General features: G+C 30.2%; 2 protein-coding genes across 2 annotated transcripts; one reads left to right on the top strand and one right to left on the bottom strand.

The window, feature by feature from the left end:
• The first annotated feature begins 677 nt into the window (after nt 1-677).
• Nucleotides 678-4,095, top strand: LOC132759329 (universal stress protein in QAH/OAS sulfhydrylase 3'region-like). The gene is made up of 5 exons (XM_060751088.1): nt 678-1,166; nt 2,245-2,318; nt 2,575-2,655; nt 3,350-3,456; nt 3,668-4,095. The coding sequence occupies exons 2-5, from the start codon at nt 2,252-2,254 to the stop codon at nt 3,908-3,910; spliced, it is 498 nt and encodes a 165-aa protein (XP_060607071.1). The 5' UTR covers nt 678-1,166; nt 2,245-2,251; the 3' UTR covers nt 3,911-4,095.
• A 1,761-nt stretch (nt 4,096-5,856) lies between these two features.
• Nucleotides 5,857-13,824, bottom strand: LOC132759336 (universal stress protein in QAH/OAS sulfhydrylase 3'region-like). The gene is made up of 4 exons (XM_060751091.1): nt 13,316-13,824; nt 12,294-12,374; nt 9,250-9,356; nt 5,857-7,748 (listed from the first exon to the last, which is right to left on the bottom strand). The coding sequence occupies exons 1-4, from the start codon at nt 13,386-13,388 to the stop codon at nt 7,524-7,526; spliced, it is 486 nt and encodes a 161-aa protein (XP_060607074.1). The 5' UTR covers nt 13,389-13,824; the 3' UTR covers nt 5,857-7,523.
• Between the last annotated feature and the right edge of the window lie 1,857 nt (nt 13,825-15,681).

Genomic DNA, 15,681 nt, shown 5'->3' with positions numbered 1-15,681 from the left:
TATAACTGCCTAATGTTGTTTTACGTCATATAAAGAAGTCATTAAAACAGAAGTAATTTAATCACTCTTGGGACAAAACAAAACAGAAGTAATAAATTCAGTTTTAGTTTCAGATGATTTCTAATAGTTGGATATTACAGTTTTACTACAAAATAATGGTTATTGCTTCAAACAGCTTGAATTGTAATTCCATGATTATGTTTCAAATATGAAAGCTATTAAAGATTCGTTCTCATATTCTAAAAATGCAGCGTTGTTGTCGTTCGACCAGTATGACATAAAATGATTGAATCAACCAGTTTGAGGGCCTTTAATAAATATTTCATAATTTTATTGACTTTCTGCAAAACGTTTTTTTTTTATACTAGGCACCACTTTTTGATTGACACAATATCCTTTTTTCAATAATGTATGTTTGCCATTTTACACTTCTATTTCCAAAATTTGCTTTAGCACACTTACACATTGAGTCTAAGGATTTATAAATTAAACAATATCTCAGAATGCACTTATATCTTATAGAAGTAGAAGTACCTGTATTTGGCGGTTATTTCTGTGTTTGATTATCAAACATCTTTGTCTCAATTTCCATTGTAGATTATACAATAATCGTTATTATTCTTGCTCAAAAACAATTTTTTTATCCATTTTATAATTTCGTAATGCATTTCGCCTCTTTTTATTACATGTTCAATCTTGCATGTTAATGTTTATCTATATTGTTTGAAATAAACACGTTCGTTGTTCTTCTGTTTGCGGCAGACATTACGCTCGTATTGCCAAGTAATAAAACAGGAATGAGGTTAATGTTGTGAGTTTGTATTCAACAGCGCAATTGAACTACAACCTGTTTTATCTAAGAAAAATGTTACTTTATTGACAGGTATCACACTTCAGAGAATTCCATTTAAGTCTCTTGATAATTGACATTACTTAAAGCAAATGTTCCAGGAACTGTTTAACTCATCATGCTGTGTTTGTATGTATCTCACGTTGATAAATAGATTAAACAATTTCATAGTTATAACAGGAGAGTACAACAAGGGAATTATGGGAATAGAAATATTTTGTATATGTGATAGGTATTTAAAATGAAAAAGAAAACATTCGGAGGTAACATTGTGATCATAATAGACAAGTTATTTTGGACCAAGAAGATTCGTTTAGTAAGTTATTTTTGAATCTTTATAAATGTTTATAGTATTTTGAAACTATCTTAAATTTATGAAAATCTTAGACATTTTAATAATTTTGTTACGGTTTTGCTTTTTCTGTAAAACACAATGCCAATTTATAGGATAATTTGCCATGATAATGATAAAAACAAATTGGCAACAACATATAAAAATGAGAACAGTTATTTCGAGGGCATACGTTTTACTGGCAATTTTGTATTCCGTATTTTCCAGGTATTTTTCTATCTATTCTTGATTTAATACAAAAAGAATTATACACTTATGATTGAATTGATTTTGTGATATATTTTAAGAATAACATAGCTATAACTTTAAAAGTATATTTGTAAGGAAAGAGCGATAGAAATGAGAGGTTGAAAACAATGCTGAATTAAAAACTAACAACAAGGAAACTTTTCTTCAAAAGTATTTTCCTTACTTTGTCTTATTTAATTCTTGCATATTAAATATATTTTCAAACTTCACTTATTGGCACAAACCGATGGTAATGTAAGCTATTTATTTGAAAACCATATGTATATAAGCACGGTGTGCTTATGAAAAGGTCATAGAAATGATTATTATTGATGATATTATATTTAAAACTGGCTGAGCAATTTAACAGATAATAAACAGGCAATAATTTCAACATAGACACTGGGATGTTTACTAAAACGATAGAAGATTTAGAAATATAATTAATAAAAATGCTCAAATTATTCAAAATACCTTCATTATTGTTGGTATATGCACTTTTGCTGGCTTACATACACGCGCGTATCTGTTCAAGAGACAATGTAAGACTTCCTTAATTTCAACACCTCCGCCAAATTCTGATACGGTTGGATTAATATCGCCAGAAGTTCAGCATTGCATGCAAACATAAAATTGTGATAAGATTTAAGAAAGGTTTTTAAACGTCTTTCCGAATTATTGACATTATCTTTAAGCTCTTAATTAATTTCCAACAAGAGAAAACTCAAACACGCGAGTCAAGATATGTATATATATATATATTCTTATTCCTCTTAAATGTTTCAATAAATATAATTTTATCTTTTATTTCTAGCTGAGACATGTCAAACTCACGGACAATTGTGATTGCCATAGACGACAGTGAACAGTCGCTGAATGCCTTTAACTGTAAGTACATTTCAATCAATCTGCTTTTATTTTGTAATTGTAATTAAACAATCAATTTAATGTATCTTGTTTTTCAAGTATATGTGCCATCTTTTGAATAACATTACCTTGTAACAGTTCTCGTGTTTCTGAAATAATTCCACTATAATAACTTCATTATATCTAAAAAAAAGATATTCGATAAGAATCGATAGTGATAACATTATTCATAAAAAAGTTATAATTCATATGTTGTTGGTATTTATCTCCATTTTAGTTTACGTTGACAACGTTAACAAAGTTGGCGACCGTGTCATTCTTGTGCATGTTCCAGAATACAGTAACGTTATAACTGATTGTAAGTGCAAATACTTACTGGTACTACATGTAATATCATTTTTATTATTTTTCTTATATTTACACTGAAACCGAACATGTAAATATATTTAGTTAAATATACTTTAAAATCACATCAGCAATGTAAAAATTAATTTTGTATGAAACTAGCTTTGTTTTTCATTTATTTTATGAAAGAAATACTTCTCAACTTAAAATAACAAGTCTTAAATAAGTTCTGGAAAAGTCGGTTATTCTTAGGATATAAAAATATCCTTAATTATTAACACAATACATAAGATACATGAACAGGTACTTTTTAGTTTCACATGTTAACGGTAATTATATATGGTATTTAGAAACATTGAAAATTAAGTACTTATTCAAAATTAAAACTTAATTTGGATGTTATTAAAGCTCTTACAGTAAGATCGTCTAGTTTTAAAGTGCTCCTAAAGCAGAAATAGAAACCGGACGTTATCGAAATATATCTATTGCCAATAGAATTTGCCAGTGCTGTTCATTACAAAATATAGAACTTGCAGCACACTTTATGCTAAGATGTTTTAATGATTCTTTAAGATCTTTGATAATTTCTAATATATTTGAAAAATGTTAAACAACTTTAATAAAACTGGAAAAGTTTAAGCAGTGTTTATGCTTGAAACTAGTGATAGATCTTGCAATAATATGATATAGCGTTGTTTTGTTAACAGCGTCATTGCTAACAGACACACAAATCCTGGCGGAGCTAATGAAGGTGACAGAGGAGAAAACACGAAAGCTAGAAGCAGATTATATTCTGAAAATGAACGAGCTGCGGGTAAGTCAATAAATTACTAAATTATGTAACGGCTTTTAACTGATTAGAAAAGCAAAACCACAAAGAAGCAATCACGCGTTGAATAAACATAGCTATGACGGACTATTAAATGAATTATATAAAGAAAATTCATTTGAGAGCAAAAAATAACAACGCATATCATTAAATAACAAGAGAATTATGCTGTAGAAAGTTATTGCTGTTTTTACAGATCAACGGGTCAATGAAGCAACACTATGGTACTCCTAGTGAAGCAATAATAGCGGTTGTTAATGAGGAGAAAGCAGATCTGTTGATTCTAGGATCGAAGGGACGAGGATTTATCCGACGCACATTTCTAGGGAGTGTCAGTGATTATTGTCTTCATCATTGTAATGTTCCTGTTATAATTTGTCCACACAAGGCTCAGAAACACTCAAGAGCAGACTTTAAACCAGATAAAAATATCAATTAAAACAGAAATAAAAAAATGTTAATATACAAATCGTGTTAAATTTTTGTTTTACACCCAACTATCGTGACGGTCGGAGATATACGGATAGACAAAAAACGGCAACTGTATGCACACACGTGGAAGTACATAGCGATTTATCTTTAACATTTCTTTTAACTTTTCATAAATCCTCTTATATTGATTCTTTTGCTGTATTCACGACAAACCATATGATTTCAGACAGATAATTAAAAGATAAAACTATGGTTAAAATTCTTACACGTTGCAGATTTCCAAAATGTCCATCACGGTTAACAGATTCAGCAAAGTTCTTTGAGTAGATTTGGAGTTGTGTCCTTGACAAATAAAAACAAATGAAAAGGTACTTAAAGGCAATGTACCGGGACTTTCCGATATATGCACTGATCTTTTTTGTAGTAAACCAGCCTCAACACCAATATGCTTTTCTCATTTAATGTAAGAATGCCAGAAATACATGATGTCTTTTAAATACGAACCAAATACATAGTATATATAAGTACTGAGAGCCATCTCTTGGAAACATTTCCAAAATCCCCAACAGAAATAACTTCTGACATTATGCCACAACTATATTGTCTGGTCAACACTGTTCGCATTGATAACAATTGCCGCCAGCATGGTTAGGATTAAGGTCCCCATTTGTAACTATGCTGCAACCCCATCTGTAACTATGCTCCATGGCATTGGACAATCTGGGTAAAATAACCCGATTAACGTCGGTCTGTCACGTTTGAATTTGATTATCCCAAACCCAAAGTTCCCTGATATCCCGAGGAATGTAGTTGTATTAAACTTACTAGGATACTGCTGCGTCTTTAGTAAGTATATCGATGCTGTAAATATTTGACACATTCTAATTCGTAATTTTCATCAATTATTGTTTTATTTCATCATTTTGTTGCCTTTCACCCTTATCTTTTAACTTGTTTAGATCCTCATTTGTTACTACGTCCCAATACATTGGACAATGCGAGTGAAATTAGCCGTCTATCACTGTCGAGTTTTATTATCCAAAAGCCAAAGTTCTTTCCTAGAGTATGGTTCATAATACTTCCAATGCGTCTTTATTAAGTAAATCAATGTTGTAAATACATGTACAAATGTATATGTCACCTTCCATTTCCTAGGTTTTACTCAATTGCCTTTTTATAATGTCATCTATTACCCTTATCTTTTCAATTTGTGTTTGGCTTTTTCAAGTTTTTCAATCATGGTTTGCACTGTTTATTACTCGGTCAATGTCAATATATATTTCTAAATTTCTTCCTAAAATGATAAATGGTCATGCCCTGACAGATATACGGACAGGTCCATTTGAGATATTTAGCGGGATCAAAGTTGAACTAAATCAAATACAACATACATTATATATTACGGTTGCATTAAAAGTACATATATTTACTGTTGATAGATGATGTTCACAGATGACCGCTCTGATATAATATGATAAGTTTCAATCGTCACATCAAAAATAATGGTGAGCGGTACCCAAATAGTTAATAGATTTGTTATTCAACCAAGGGATTCTACGTTTGAGTCCAGTAAGAGTTGTCTTATGACACCAGATCTAGTTAGTGCCAGGAAGCTGACACGGCAATGGTTCATAAAAGCTCACAATAGAGTAAAAATATAGATGTTTACACCAATGAATACTCTTGATCCTTATGCCTCAAAAGCTAATAATAATTTCCTTCCAATAGAAGGGGAATATCAGTGTTGTAACGTTCAGTTAATGGTTTTAAGAGAACATATTAGATGCATATCAACTGACGAAAATCGCGCGAAACGTGGATTTATTCTTCACAAAAGTAGCAAAATATAAAAAGTAGTATTTTGACTTCTATACAAAATACTTAATCACTTTAAAAAATAAAATAATTTGAGAGGCATAATGGACTTTTAAATAACAAATCAACAACTTTTATTCAAGTTCAAAATTATTTCAAATTATTATTTCATTTACTCACATTTCAAATTACAATCTATATTTGTTAACATAATTTGTTTATTATCTTGTATACGTAGTGAGTACAATTTATTTCTTTACTACAGTAAGTAAATGCCATAGGTCAACCGTCTATGCTAAGTGTGTTGGTAACTTAACAATTTTATAATTCTGTTTTATATGTACATGGTGTTTAAGTCTTTTTCATTATTTAATGATATCAATGATAAAAGTAAAATAAGATTTGTCGCCGGCCAATAAACTCGTCAAGCTAGCGTCTTTAATAAAGTATGACAAAATGTTACTTTTATTATGATATAATGTTGATGATTAATACGGTTATTACAAAAATTACAATATATAAACACAAGAAATAAATGATTAATAATCATTATATTTTTTGTTTTCTTTTGTTATTGTTTTACATTTTGACATAAAATTACCTCATTTCACTTACATTTATAACACCAAAGATGTTGATTTAGACATTTACATCTATTATGAGTGGATAAATATTTATATAATAAAAATAGTTTTGATTTTGGAAAAAAAACAGGTTACCGCAATCATTTGTTAATGATGTGCATTCTTTTCCTTAATTTGTTTTAATTAATAAAGAAATACCACAATCTCATACACTATTTTCTGTTGACTTTAACGTTAAAGGCAGAGATAAAAGTTTGAAGTTTAAATGCGTTTTTACACATTATGTTATATGTTATTATGTTATATATTTATAACTTTACATTATAAGTCCTATAATAAAGCACCTGCCACGTTCAATAACATGATAGCCTGCCTTAAAACAATGCCAATATCTACGAGTATATCACTTTTTCGGCCGAAAAATAATATAGATATAAAGCCCGCATTTGAAGTAATTTGATTGGCTAATAAGGCAGGACCAAAAATGATATAGATTTCTGCAAGAAACTGGGAAACTGGCAGCCAGTTTGTTTAAACTCGGTCTATGTGTAGACGCCGACAGGTTGCATAAATGAAACAAAATATTCTCCGTTTCTAAACATTCGCGTGATGATTTAGTAGTGTTTATATCCAAGGATTAAATGTGAAATATTATAAGTACATGTAGCCTTGGGCCAATACGACTGCCCTCAGACAAATATAAAATCACTTATTTATTGATATATAATATTGCAACGTTTAAATTCATGCGCGCATTTATATAAACACGAAGGTATCTGAACTGTTATGGCAGCGCGAAGAAATAATAATATTTATATAGATATGCATACAGAAAGATAATATCTTTAAATGAAAAATGGCGGACATACATTTAGCAGAGAGGTATCATTTTTCTTGACTTCATTTGGCTTACTGATGTTATTTGACATTTCAAATCTCATTTCCTAAACCAATGTAAATTTATAACGTAACGGAGAGGTTAAAATTTTCCTTTCATAAACATATTTTGCAGATAATTTTGTTGATATCGGATAATTATTTCCATAATTAAAGATGATATATATATTTGTCCACTCAAACAGGAGGCAAATCTCTTACCAAACATCTTTACTATGTAAATTGTAAGTAAAATGATATGATGTAAATACGAGTCAAAATGTAATAGAAAATCAAAGTATATCATTATCAAAAAGAAAATCAGTTCTGATCATAAGTAAGATGTCACGTCTCTTGCAAACATGAGTCATGGTGGTTTTTATTTCTACACACAATGACAGGAACTTTACAGTGATGAATGCAGAAGTCGCTTACACTGCCTAGAAATGTTCTCCTCACATAACCCATGCCACGTGATCCAAGAACAAGCAATGCGGCACCTTCTGTTTTCGTCACCTCAAGAATTGCCTCCCCTGCTTTTCCACACTGCTGTTTTACGATACCTGAAAGCTTTAAATAATACAAATATCATAGAACTTCTGTACATAGCACAGACAATAATTTTACATATCTGTACATAACATAGACATTTATTTATTATTATTATATAATCTATAAATAGTTTTGCAAAGCATTTCTCAGAATTACCTTTATTTTGTAAACAAACATAGCAGTATGAGAGAATAGGTTCGGAAAAGGTTTGCCTAAAAATAGGTTTGGACCAACCCCAGCTTATTGTTATTACTTTTAAAATACGTTTGATGACAATAAGAGTCAAATAAGTCTACGAAAATTACGAATTCGGCATAAAATAAGAACAATACAACGTTCCTACAATGATTTTGCCGATGCGCAACGAGCCCGCTTTATCAGAATTTCACAAACGTCATTATTTCAATTAAGATATTTCTTTGCTTTGGTTTATATCGAGATGAAATAAACATTGAACAAATTATTGATAGTCCAATTTAGCTAATTATGTACAATATTTGAAGAATCATTTAGAAGACGACATGAAATAAATAACAAAAATCATGAGTACACTCTTGGGAATAACTTGGACGAAAAAAACCTAATGCGTAAGAAAATAAATGATGATTTTTTATCATAAAATTGTTTTATTATCTATTTTTATCGATCACTCATTAGTGTATACATTATTCCGACTGTTAATGGACTCTGCGTTGAAAGCTTTCGCTGATTTTTTTCCGGTCATAAAATATTGTTAGAGAAAAGAGTAGTATCCATCTATAAAACAAGCAGGTTTACAAGTCCCTGTATAGACAGCAATCTGACTCTCAGTCATGAATATAAATAATACATCAAAATATTGACAATACATTTCCGATGATGTTTTATGTGCAATGTTGTTTTGTTGTGTTTTTATTTCATTTGATGTACATGTTGGTAATATATTGCAAATTATTGTATTGTTGTCATTCATGTTACTTTATGATATCAATAGCAAAGCTTGTCATATAAAATATTTGCAAAGGATAAGAACATTTATTACATGACTTTGAAGATAATAATGTAATAACAAGCCATATAGCTGAAAAATTTGATGGCTTGGTATACAGTATGAGTATTTCAAATATTGCAAAAAACTATAAAAATTTATCTTTTTGATATTCTTACAAAATGTTTCTTAGACAAAAATTGTTGATGTAATTGTAAGTGATTTTGTATGGAATTTCTATCATACATAATAATACTTTATTTTAAAACACTTTATTTCTTTTATACAGGTATACATGCTATATATAAATATGCATTTCCGATAATATATCCCACACTTACCAATAACACCTATATTAAATTCGTTCGTATTGTGTTGTCACGTATAAAACTAAATTCTATCAACATAATTACATGTATTTATGGTATTGCATACTTTCCAATAAGGACAAATCCACCAACTTGCATAATTTATTCCTTTTTCTGTGTGTTCCTTTAACAATCCTTTTAACATAATGATTTTCATTTTAATATCTGAAGCTTATTTACTCACATCTTTTGCTTTCATCTTGACAGAGTACTTGTCCACCAGCTTCTTCGTGTTCTCCTCACATTCCTTTAACAGATCATGCACAATGTTCGGGTCCGTAAGTAATGCGGCTGTCAACAAGAATATCCATTATTTTAATTAGTTTTACAGTATTTTTATTGTATATCTTACACAAGCATTCAATTTACATATACATTTTTATATCAATGTATAAAAAGGTTGGCTCAAAGTATTTTCAACATTATCGTAGCCCTCATAATTATAATGGTAAACGTTCATAAAATGTGAAACGTGTTTTACTTTACTGGAACATGCCAAATGTAGTTCTCACTTTTTGTTATAAAATAACGTTAAGCATATCAATCATATATACAGTTAGTAATATAAGATATAAATAATTCAAATTCAATTATTTCTCTAAAATATTAAAACGTTTCAATAAAGATTTGATTAAAAAGTTGTATGTATTTCAAAACATAGATTAAGCGACCGTTTATCAGTCATTAATTCAAACATAAATCCACAAATTAACAGCATGGATGCATGCTTATCTGTTTCATATCAACCAGAAGCAGCCCACCGACATGCTCGATATAAATCCATCCATCAAACTTGTTAGTATATAAAATCACTTTACATAGCTTGAGATACAGCAATCTATAACAAACTGTGCTTTTATCATTCCTTAGGTATTTATCATAAAATTACTGAAAATAGTGCTTATTTCTCTTCAGGGAATATTTGCAATGAAGTAAATAGAAAATCCGTCCAGTTTATAGAACAAAATGAACGTCAATGCATAGATCCCTGACCTGTCCAATTCTGATTATCAGATTAGTGGTCACAATAAGAATTTCACCACAAGATATTTGTTAACAATAGAGCACAGGTTCATGTTTGTGGTGAAATCTATTGTTATTCAAATAAAAGGCCAGAGCTTGGATCCATCAATAAAAGACTATGACATAATAATGTTGTATCTTAAATATAGTTTTCATACGTTTGAAGCCGTTCGGTTAAATTATGCGTGACGCAGTCTTTCACATATGCATTTTAAAAAAATGTATGTATAATTTTGTTAATATGGTAAAACAGGTATGTGAAGAGAATAAAAAACTTGATAATGTTCTGACAGTGTGTGATGGATTCACCGTTTAAAACTGGCTCTAAACAAAATATAATCAACCGATTATTCAATTTGCTCCATTTTACTGTGCTTTCATTGCCCCCCAGAGATCTTTTTATTTAAGGATTGTTAGAATCTTTCTCTTCCACAGTCTAAAGAAACCGATGTTGTTGATATTAATCAATCTTAAGTGTCGAAAGAAGACATTTATTATTTCGTTAAAACTGTCTGTCGAAAGAGAAATTGGCAGTCTATTTTGAATTTTATCTCTAGAAAGTTAAGTGTCTGTAAGCAAAATGCTGAAGTGATGGGCTATATGTCACCACCTTGTTTGTTAATTGCAACAAATCACTTGTTCATAATAACTGTACATTTATACACAACAATGGGTGTTTACAGCTGATAAATACACGTATATACAACAAGCTTTCAATACATTAAAGCTTAACAACTGATCAATTACCTTGTCCGACTGTTGGCATCAATGAAAATTGAAGAAAATAACACTACATTAAACAACTAAACGATCAGATAGGTGTTGCCTCCCTTAATATAGCAACACTTAATATTTCAGTAATCGTATGAAAATATACACATTATCCTTGACCTCAGAAATTCACTCTTCAAAAATGTTCAACACATTTTTTTCAATGAATATCTAACATGAATAAAACATGAATAAAACAATTATTGTATTTTAGTAAGACAAAGCTCAGTGTATCATCTTATCTTGTTATACTGAAGAAATAAGAAGGTGTAATACTATTTATCACATTCAAAGTGGCAGTAATCATACCATTTGTTTGCATTAGAGGTGAATTCCTCTCTTTATAAGCTTCACAATACATATATTTAAACCTATATTTAACAGTGAGAAAATATAACGTTACAATTTTCAATACAAAATAACAAATGTTCTTTAAACTAATTTGTTGGTTCCGGAAACGGAAAGTATACTTTATATGCTTAATAGATAACTCCGTGCACAACCAAACTAGAACAAATTCTTTATAAACTAAAGTAACACTTCATTTTTTTCTTTGGTTGTTACATTGTTATCTCACTTTATTGTTGTATGGTCATATCGATTTTACTGCACGTTTTAGCAATTTCAATATTAGCCAGTCATTTCAATTTCTAAAATGCGCAGTGCAATTATAGGGTAAAGTGTTTTGTACGAAATTTTCTAGTATAATGTAATATTAAACCACAACAAATGAGAGTTAAAGTGTTTCATTACAAACTATTTCACTCTCATATGTTGATTGCTTATAAATTATTTAGCTCGCAGCTTCCTTGATTTGTCAACAGTAATGATGTACGTATTTCGTCCTATTGTCGGTATACAATACATTGTGCGCCATGTGGCGACGGTCCAGCTTTTATGACACGGACGGACTTTATTGTCCATGTGTGTATTTTGTATCTGAGATGTACTATAGAAATGTCGAAAACAAGTTATATTCCATCCTCATTATAGATTATTCAACACCATGTTTACACTTTGAACACAGAGGCAAATTATTTGATACATTATCTAGTTAATGATGATAAATATGAATTCAAAACCAAAATTTTATTCAAATGTTTTGCATTTCTAAATAAACGTATTGAACTACAAAAAACCTATTTGTTATAATTTAAACAATGCATTTGAATAATGAGGTCTATTATTTAGAATAACTTTCCCATTATAACATCGTAAAGAGTCTTATTCTAGACTTCTAGATCAATATCATGTGAAGTTAAGTAGGAGCAATAATAGTGGGGATGTAAACATGCTTTACTCTGTCCAAATATCCTATCATATCCTATTATATTGTCATTAATGTGACATGTTATATCTTATTTTTTATGAATGATTATATAAATAGAATAATCTACAGGTTAGACCTATTCAAATACATGAGAAAATCATTACGTGTTTTGAGAAGATCTCCGAACTCTGGAACATGGACCAGTACAATACGATCGCCTTCTTTGTGGACATTATCTACGTAAACTGCAAAGAGAGATAGGGAAATAAAATGACATATAAATCGATAAGTATATTAATTACAAATGATCGTGATGTTTGTCGCTAAATTGCTGTCTTCAAACCACCTGACTTTCGTCTAGTTTTAGTGTTATCAAAATGAATGATTTATTTACGACATTGTTGACGTAGATAAAAGGTTTGTTAATGTAAACAATGTCAAAACAATTGGCAATTTTGATGCATTCTCTCTTACTTAAAATGATGTTTGTTAATTAAGACCGAAACAAAATAGTTGATAAATCCGGCGTTTTCAAGACGCTTCTTCTTACTAAAGCTTCAATAGTTTAAGAGAACTGCTTCCTACGCAGTATGACACCAGGTTCACATGTCATCAATATTATATATAGCATCTATTTCAAGATTATGCATTGGTTAATTTTTTAATAAATTCGCGAAATTTTATTAACTTACTCGTTTTGCAGATTTTATTTTGTTCTTGAATGCCAAGATTTTTATTTTTCTATTTGTAAAAAAATCCACAATGCCTATATAAACGAATAACTACGTACTGCAAATTATTTCTTTTTATTGGTTATCACATTTTAAGTATTTAAACCCGAGCGGCACTGCAAGAACTGTTTCTTTTAAAAGAGCAATAATCCCCCTCTCTCTCCTTTTTAAATATAATTTATATTTTTATCCTTTATCACGAACTACTCGGTTAATACCTATACAGCACCATTATAAAAGCGGATTCTCGTAACAACGATACATAAAATGAGTGACTGCATATATCCTAACATCTGTTTCACCTTCTTGTAATTATAAATAAATATTTGGTCATTTGGCTTGTATGTGCACATTTAAATAAACTAAAAAGCACGGCATGTGAATTCACCATATATTGTTATCACTAACTATTAAAATATGATTTTTTATAAGAAAAATAATAGCAATTTACTTACAATCAAATGCATATTCCGAATGTTCACTATTATCAACAGCAATAACAACAGTTCTTGTACTAGTTGCAGACATATTGTCCGCTTTGTTTGCCTGCTAATGTCCTAGAATACACAACTACTTGAACGCTCGAATTAAAAGTAAATATTTTAACTATATTCCAGTATTTCTATTAGCCATTTCCTAGGAAATATAACCCTAACAACTACAATATTCGACTCTGTTTCTACTGAATACAAGGAGAGTTAAGAATGCCGACCATTGATCATTAAGTCTTGTTTATCAATTATTCTGTTAACAGAATTTTATAGTAGTATGAATGTCATTTCTTCATGATTTTTCCCACAGAAAAAAAACTATCTCTCAATAAGATAATAAGGCACATATTGAACTAGTATTATCAAGAATCAGCTAACAAAATTTCTTCCATATCATGTTTCATGATTTGAACAGCGAGCTGAAAAACCAATATCAGTTGAAGAGGTTGGCGTTAATATGTTTTTAATATAGGAACTCTTCCTGCCAAGTCTTTCAATTAACCCACTTAGAGCGATTTGTAGATGCTAACCACGATGATTCATAGCCGGTGTTTCTGAGAATGCCAGCCAATTTAAAAGATAATATCTGTCTATATTACGTTCATTAGCATAATTATGAACAAGGCTTTGAATTAACGAGAAACTAGGCTTCTTCATTTTTGATCCTGATAAATTCATTCATAAACAGAGAACAGAGTTTGCAAGGACTGGTTTTAAGACGCGTTGAATGTTACTCTGTGGTCGATTTAAGCGTCAGTATTCATCAAGCAGAATGCATATAAGTGAAACGCGGATAGATAAATGTCAATTTCAACCCAGTTAGAAATGAAACAAGTTACAAAGTTTAACACCCCTGACAAGTCTTAAAAGCATTTATTTACATAAATATAATACTTTTAGAACCTAAGTGCCCTACAAAAGATACAAACTTTGGTGATTTGCTCAATTTCATGCATATATTCGGAAGTAAATACATATTGTCAGAATATTCAAATAAGTTGCAGATGGACTTGCCGTTGAGTGCAAACTATAGAATTTTTTAGCTTCTTCTACATCTGAAAGAAGTTTTAAGCCCAATACTTCAGCGTTTGAATAATGGAACTACTCATTATACTTTAATGATCTGATACCTGTTGTAGGTAAAAAAGATAACCTTTTGAAAAGGATTCTAAACATTTTGAAAAAAAAAAATCTTCTCCCAAAGTTATAGATTTGAATTAACTGAAGAATATAACACAAACGTTTAATATTAAGATCAACAACGAGAGCTGTTCACGGAACAAATCCTCCACAAACGTCCAGCCAGTCAAGACCACCTAGCAGAAAACACAAATGACTAGATAATTCTGCAATATATGTATGATACACTACTATTAGAGTTACGTTGCACTTCCCAATTTTGGTTCCGTAAATGAGGCAACAAGCGTTGTTTTGAAGACAGAAATGTAAGTAACGTCATCAACAATATTGTTCTTTTGTGTAATAACTCCTATGTACTAGAAAGTTAAGACTAATTAGGAGTATATAACGTCGTAGATTAAGGAGCCCTACTTAGAGGTTAATAAACTACGTAGGAATAACAAAGTCCTAATAAGGCATTTACGGGTAGGAGTGTAAAATCCTACAAAGGACTTATAAACTCCTTATTAGGCTATTTTAATCTCTAACATAGGAGTAAAAGTTCTAATTAATGCTTTTATCTATTACGAATGAGTTATCCTTTTTGATAAAACAAAATAAATTTCCACCAGAACTTAAATACTTCACCTAGATTGTTTGATTTATAATTTGTTCTGACGACTTCTGTTTGGACCAATAAATTGCAGAATTTATAAGATCATGTATATTAAATATTAAAACATATATCCACTTTCCAACTGATTCACTGTTGTTATATTTGAATGCCTTTCAATTACGGGATTGAAATATTTTCACAGCAACCCCCCAAAACAAAACAACAACAAAAAACAAATAACAACAACAAAGAAGTGACTTGCTATCTTATCTTGATCAAGTTGATGTTTACACGTAATACGGCGTAAAGATGTTTATGATATTGCAACACTACAGTGATTTTAAACGTTCATACCAACAGAAGGAAAGATAACAGAAAACAAGCTCGCTGCAGAGCAACTAATGGAGTTGCTTCTCTTATACAGGTATTTAATACAAAGAGGTTTTTAGAAGCTATAGGCATATCAATATGGCTATGATCCATCTAAAAAATATGATGCAAGACATTTTATTTGAATTTAAGTCTTTAAATGCATGTGATATTTTCCGTTGCATGCTTGAAAAGACTGTCGGCTGCTAAAGTGTAACATGCTTAT

The sequence above is a fragment of the Ruditapes philippinarum genome, unplaced genomic scaffold (assembly GCF_026571515.1).
Source record: "Ruditapes philippinarum isolate M1 unplaced genomic scaffold, ASM2657151v2 ctg6622_1_1_1_1, whole genome shotgun sequence".
Taxonomy (NCBI): domain Eukaryota; kingdom Metazoa; phylum Mollusca; class Bivalvia; order Venerida; family Veneridae; genus Ruditapes; species Ruditapes philippinarum.
Note: the sequence above shows the minus strand (reverse complement) of the source record. Positions and strands in the feature narration are given on the sequence as shown.

Coding starts and splice junctions, on each gene's coding strand:
- LOC132759336 (XM_060751091.1), bottom strand. CDS start 13,388: ATGTCTGCAACTAGTACAAGAACTGTTGTTATTGCTGTTGATAATAGT. Junction 12,375..13,315: donor TTCGGAATATGCATTTGATT/GTAAGTAAATTG, acceptor CTCTCTTTGCAG/TTTACGTAGATAATGTCCAC. Junction 7,749..9,249: donor TCAAGATGAAAGCAAAAGAT/GTGAGTAAATAA, acceptor TATTATTTAAAG/CTTTCAGGTATCGTAAAACA.
- LOC132759329 (XM_060751088.1), top strand. CDS start 2,252: ATGTCAAACTCACGGACAATTGTGATTGCCATAGACGACAGTGAACAG. Junction 2,319..2,574: donor GTCGCTGAATGCCTTTAACT/GTAAGTACATTT, acceptor TCTCCATTTTAG/TTTACGTTGACAACGTTAAC. Junction 3,457..3,667: donor TGAAAATGAACGAGCTGCGG/GTAAGTCAATAA, acceptor CTGTTTTTACAG/ATCAACGGGTCAATGAAGCA.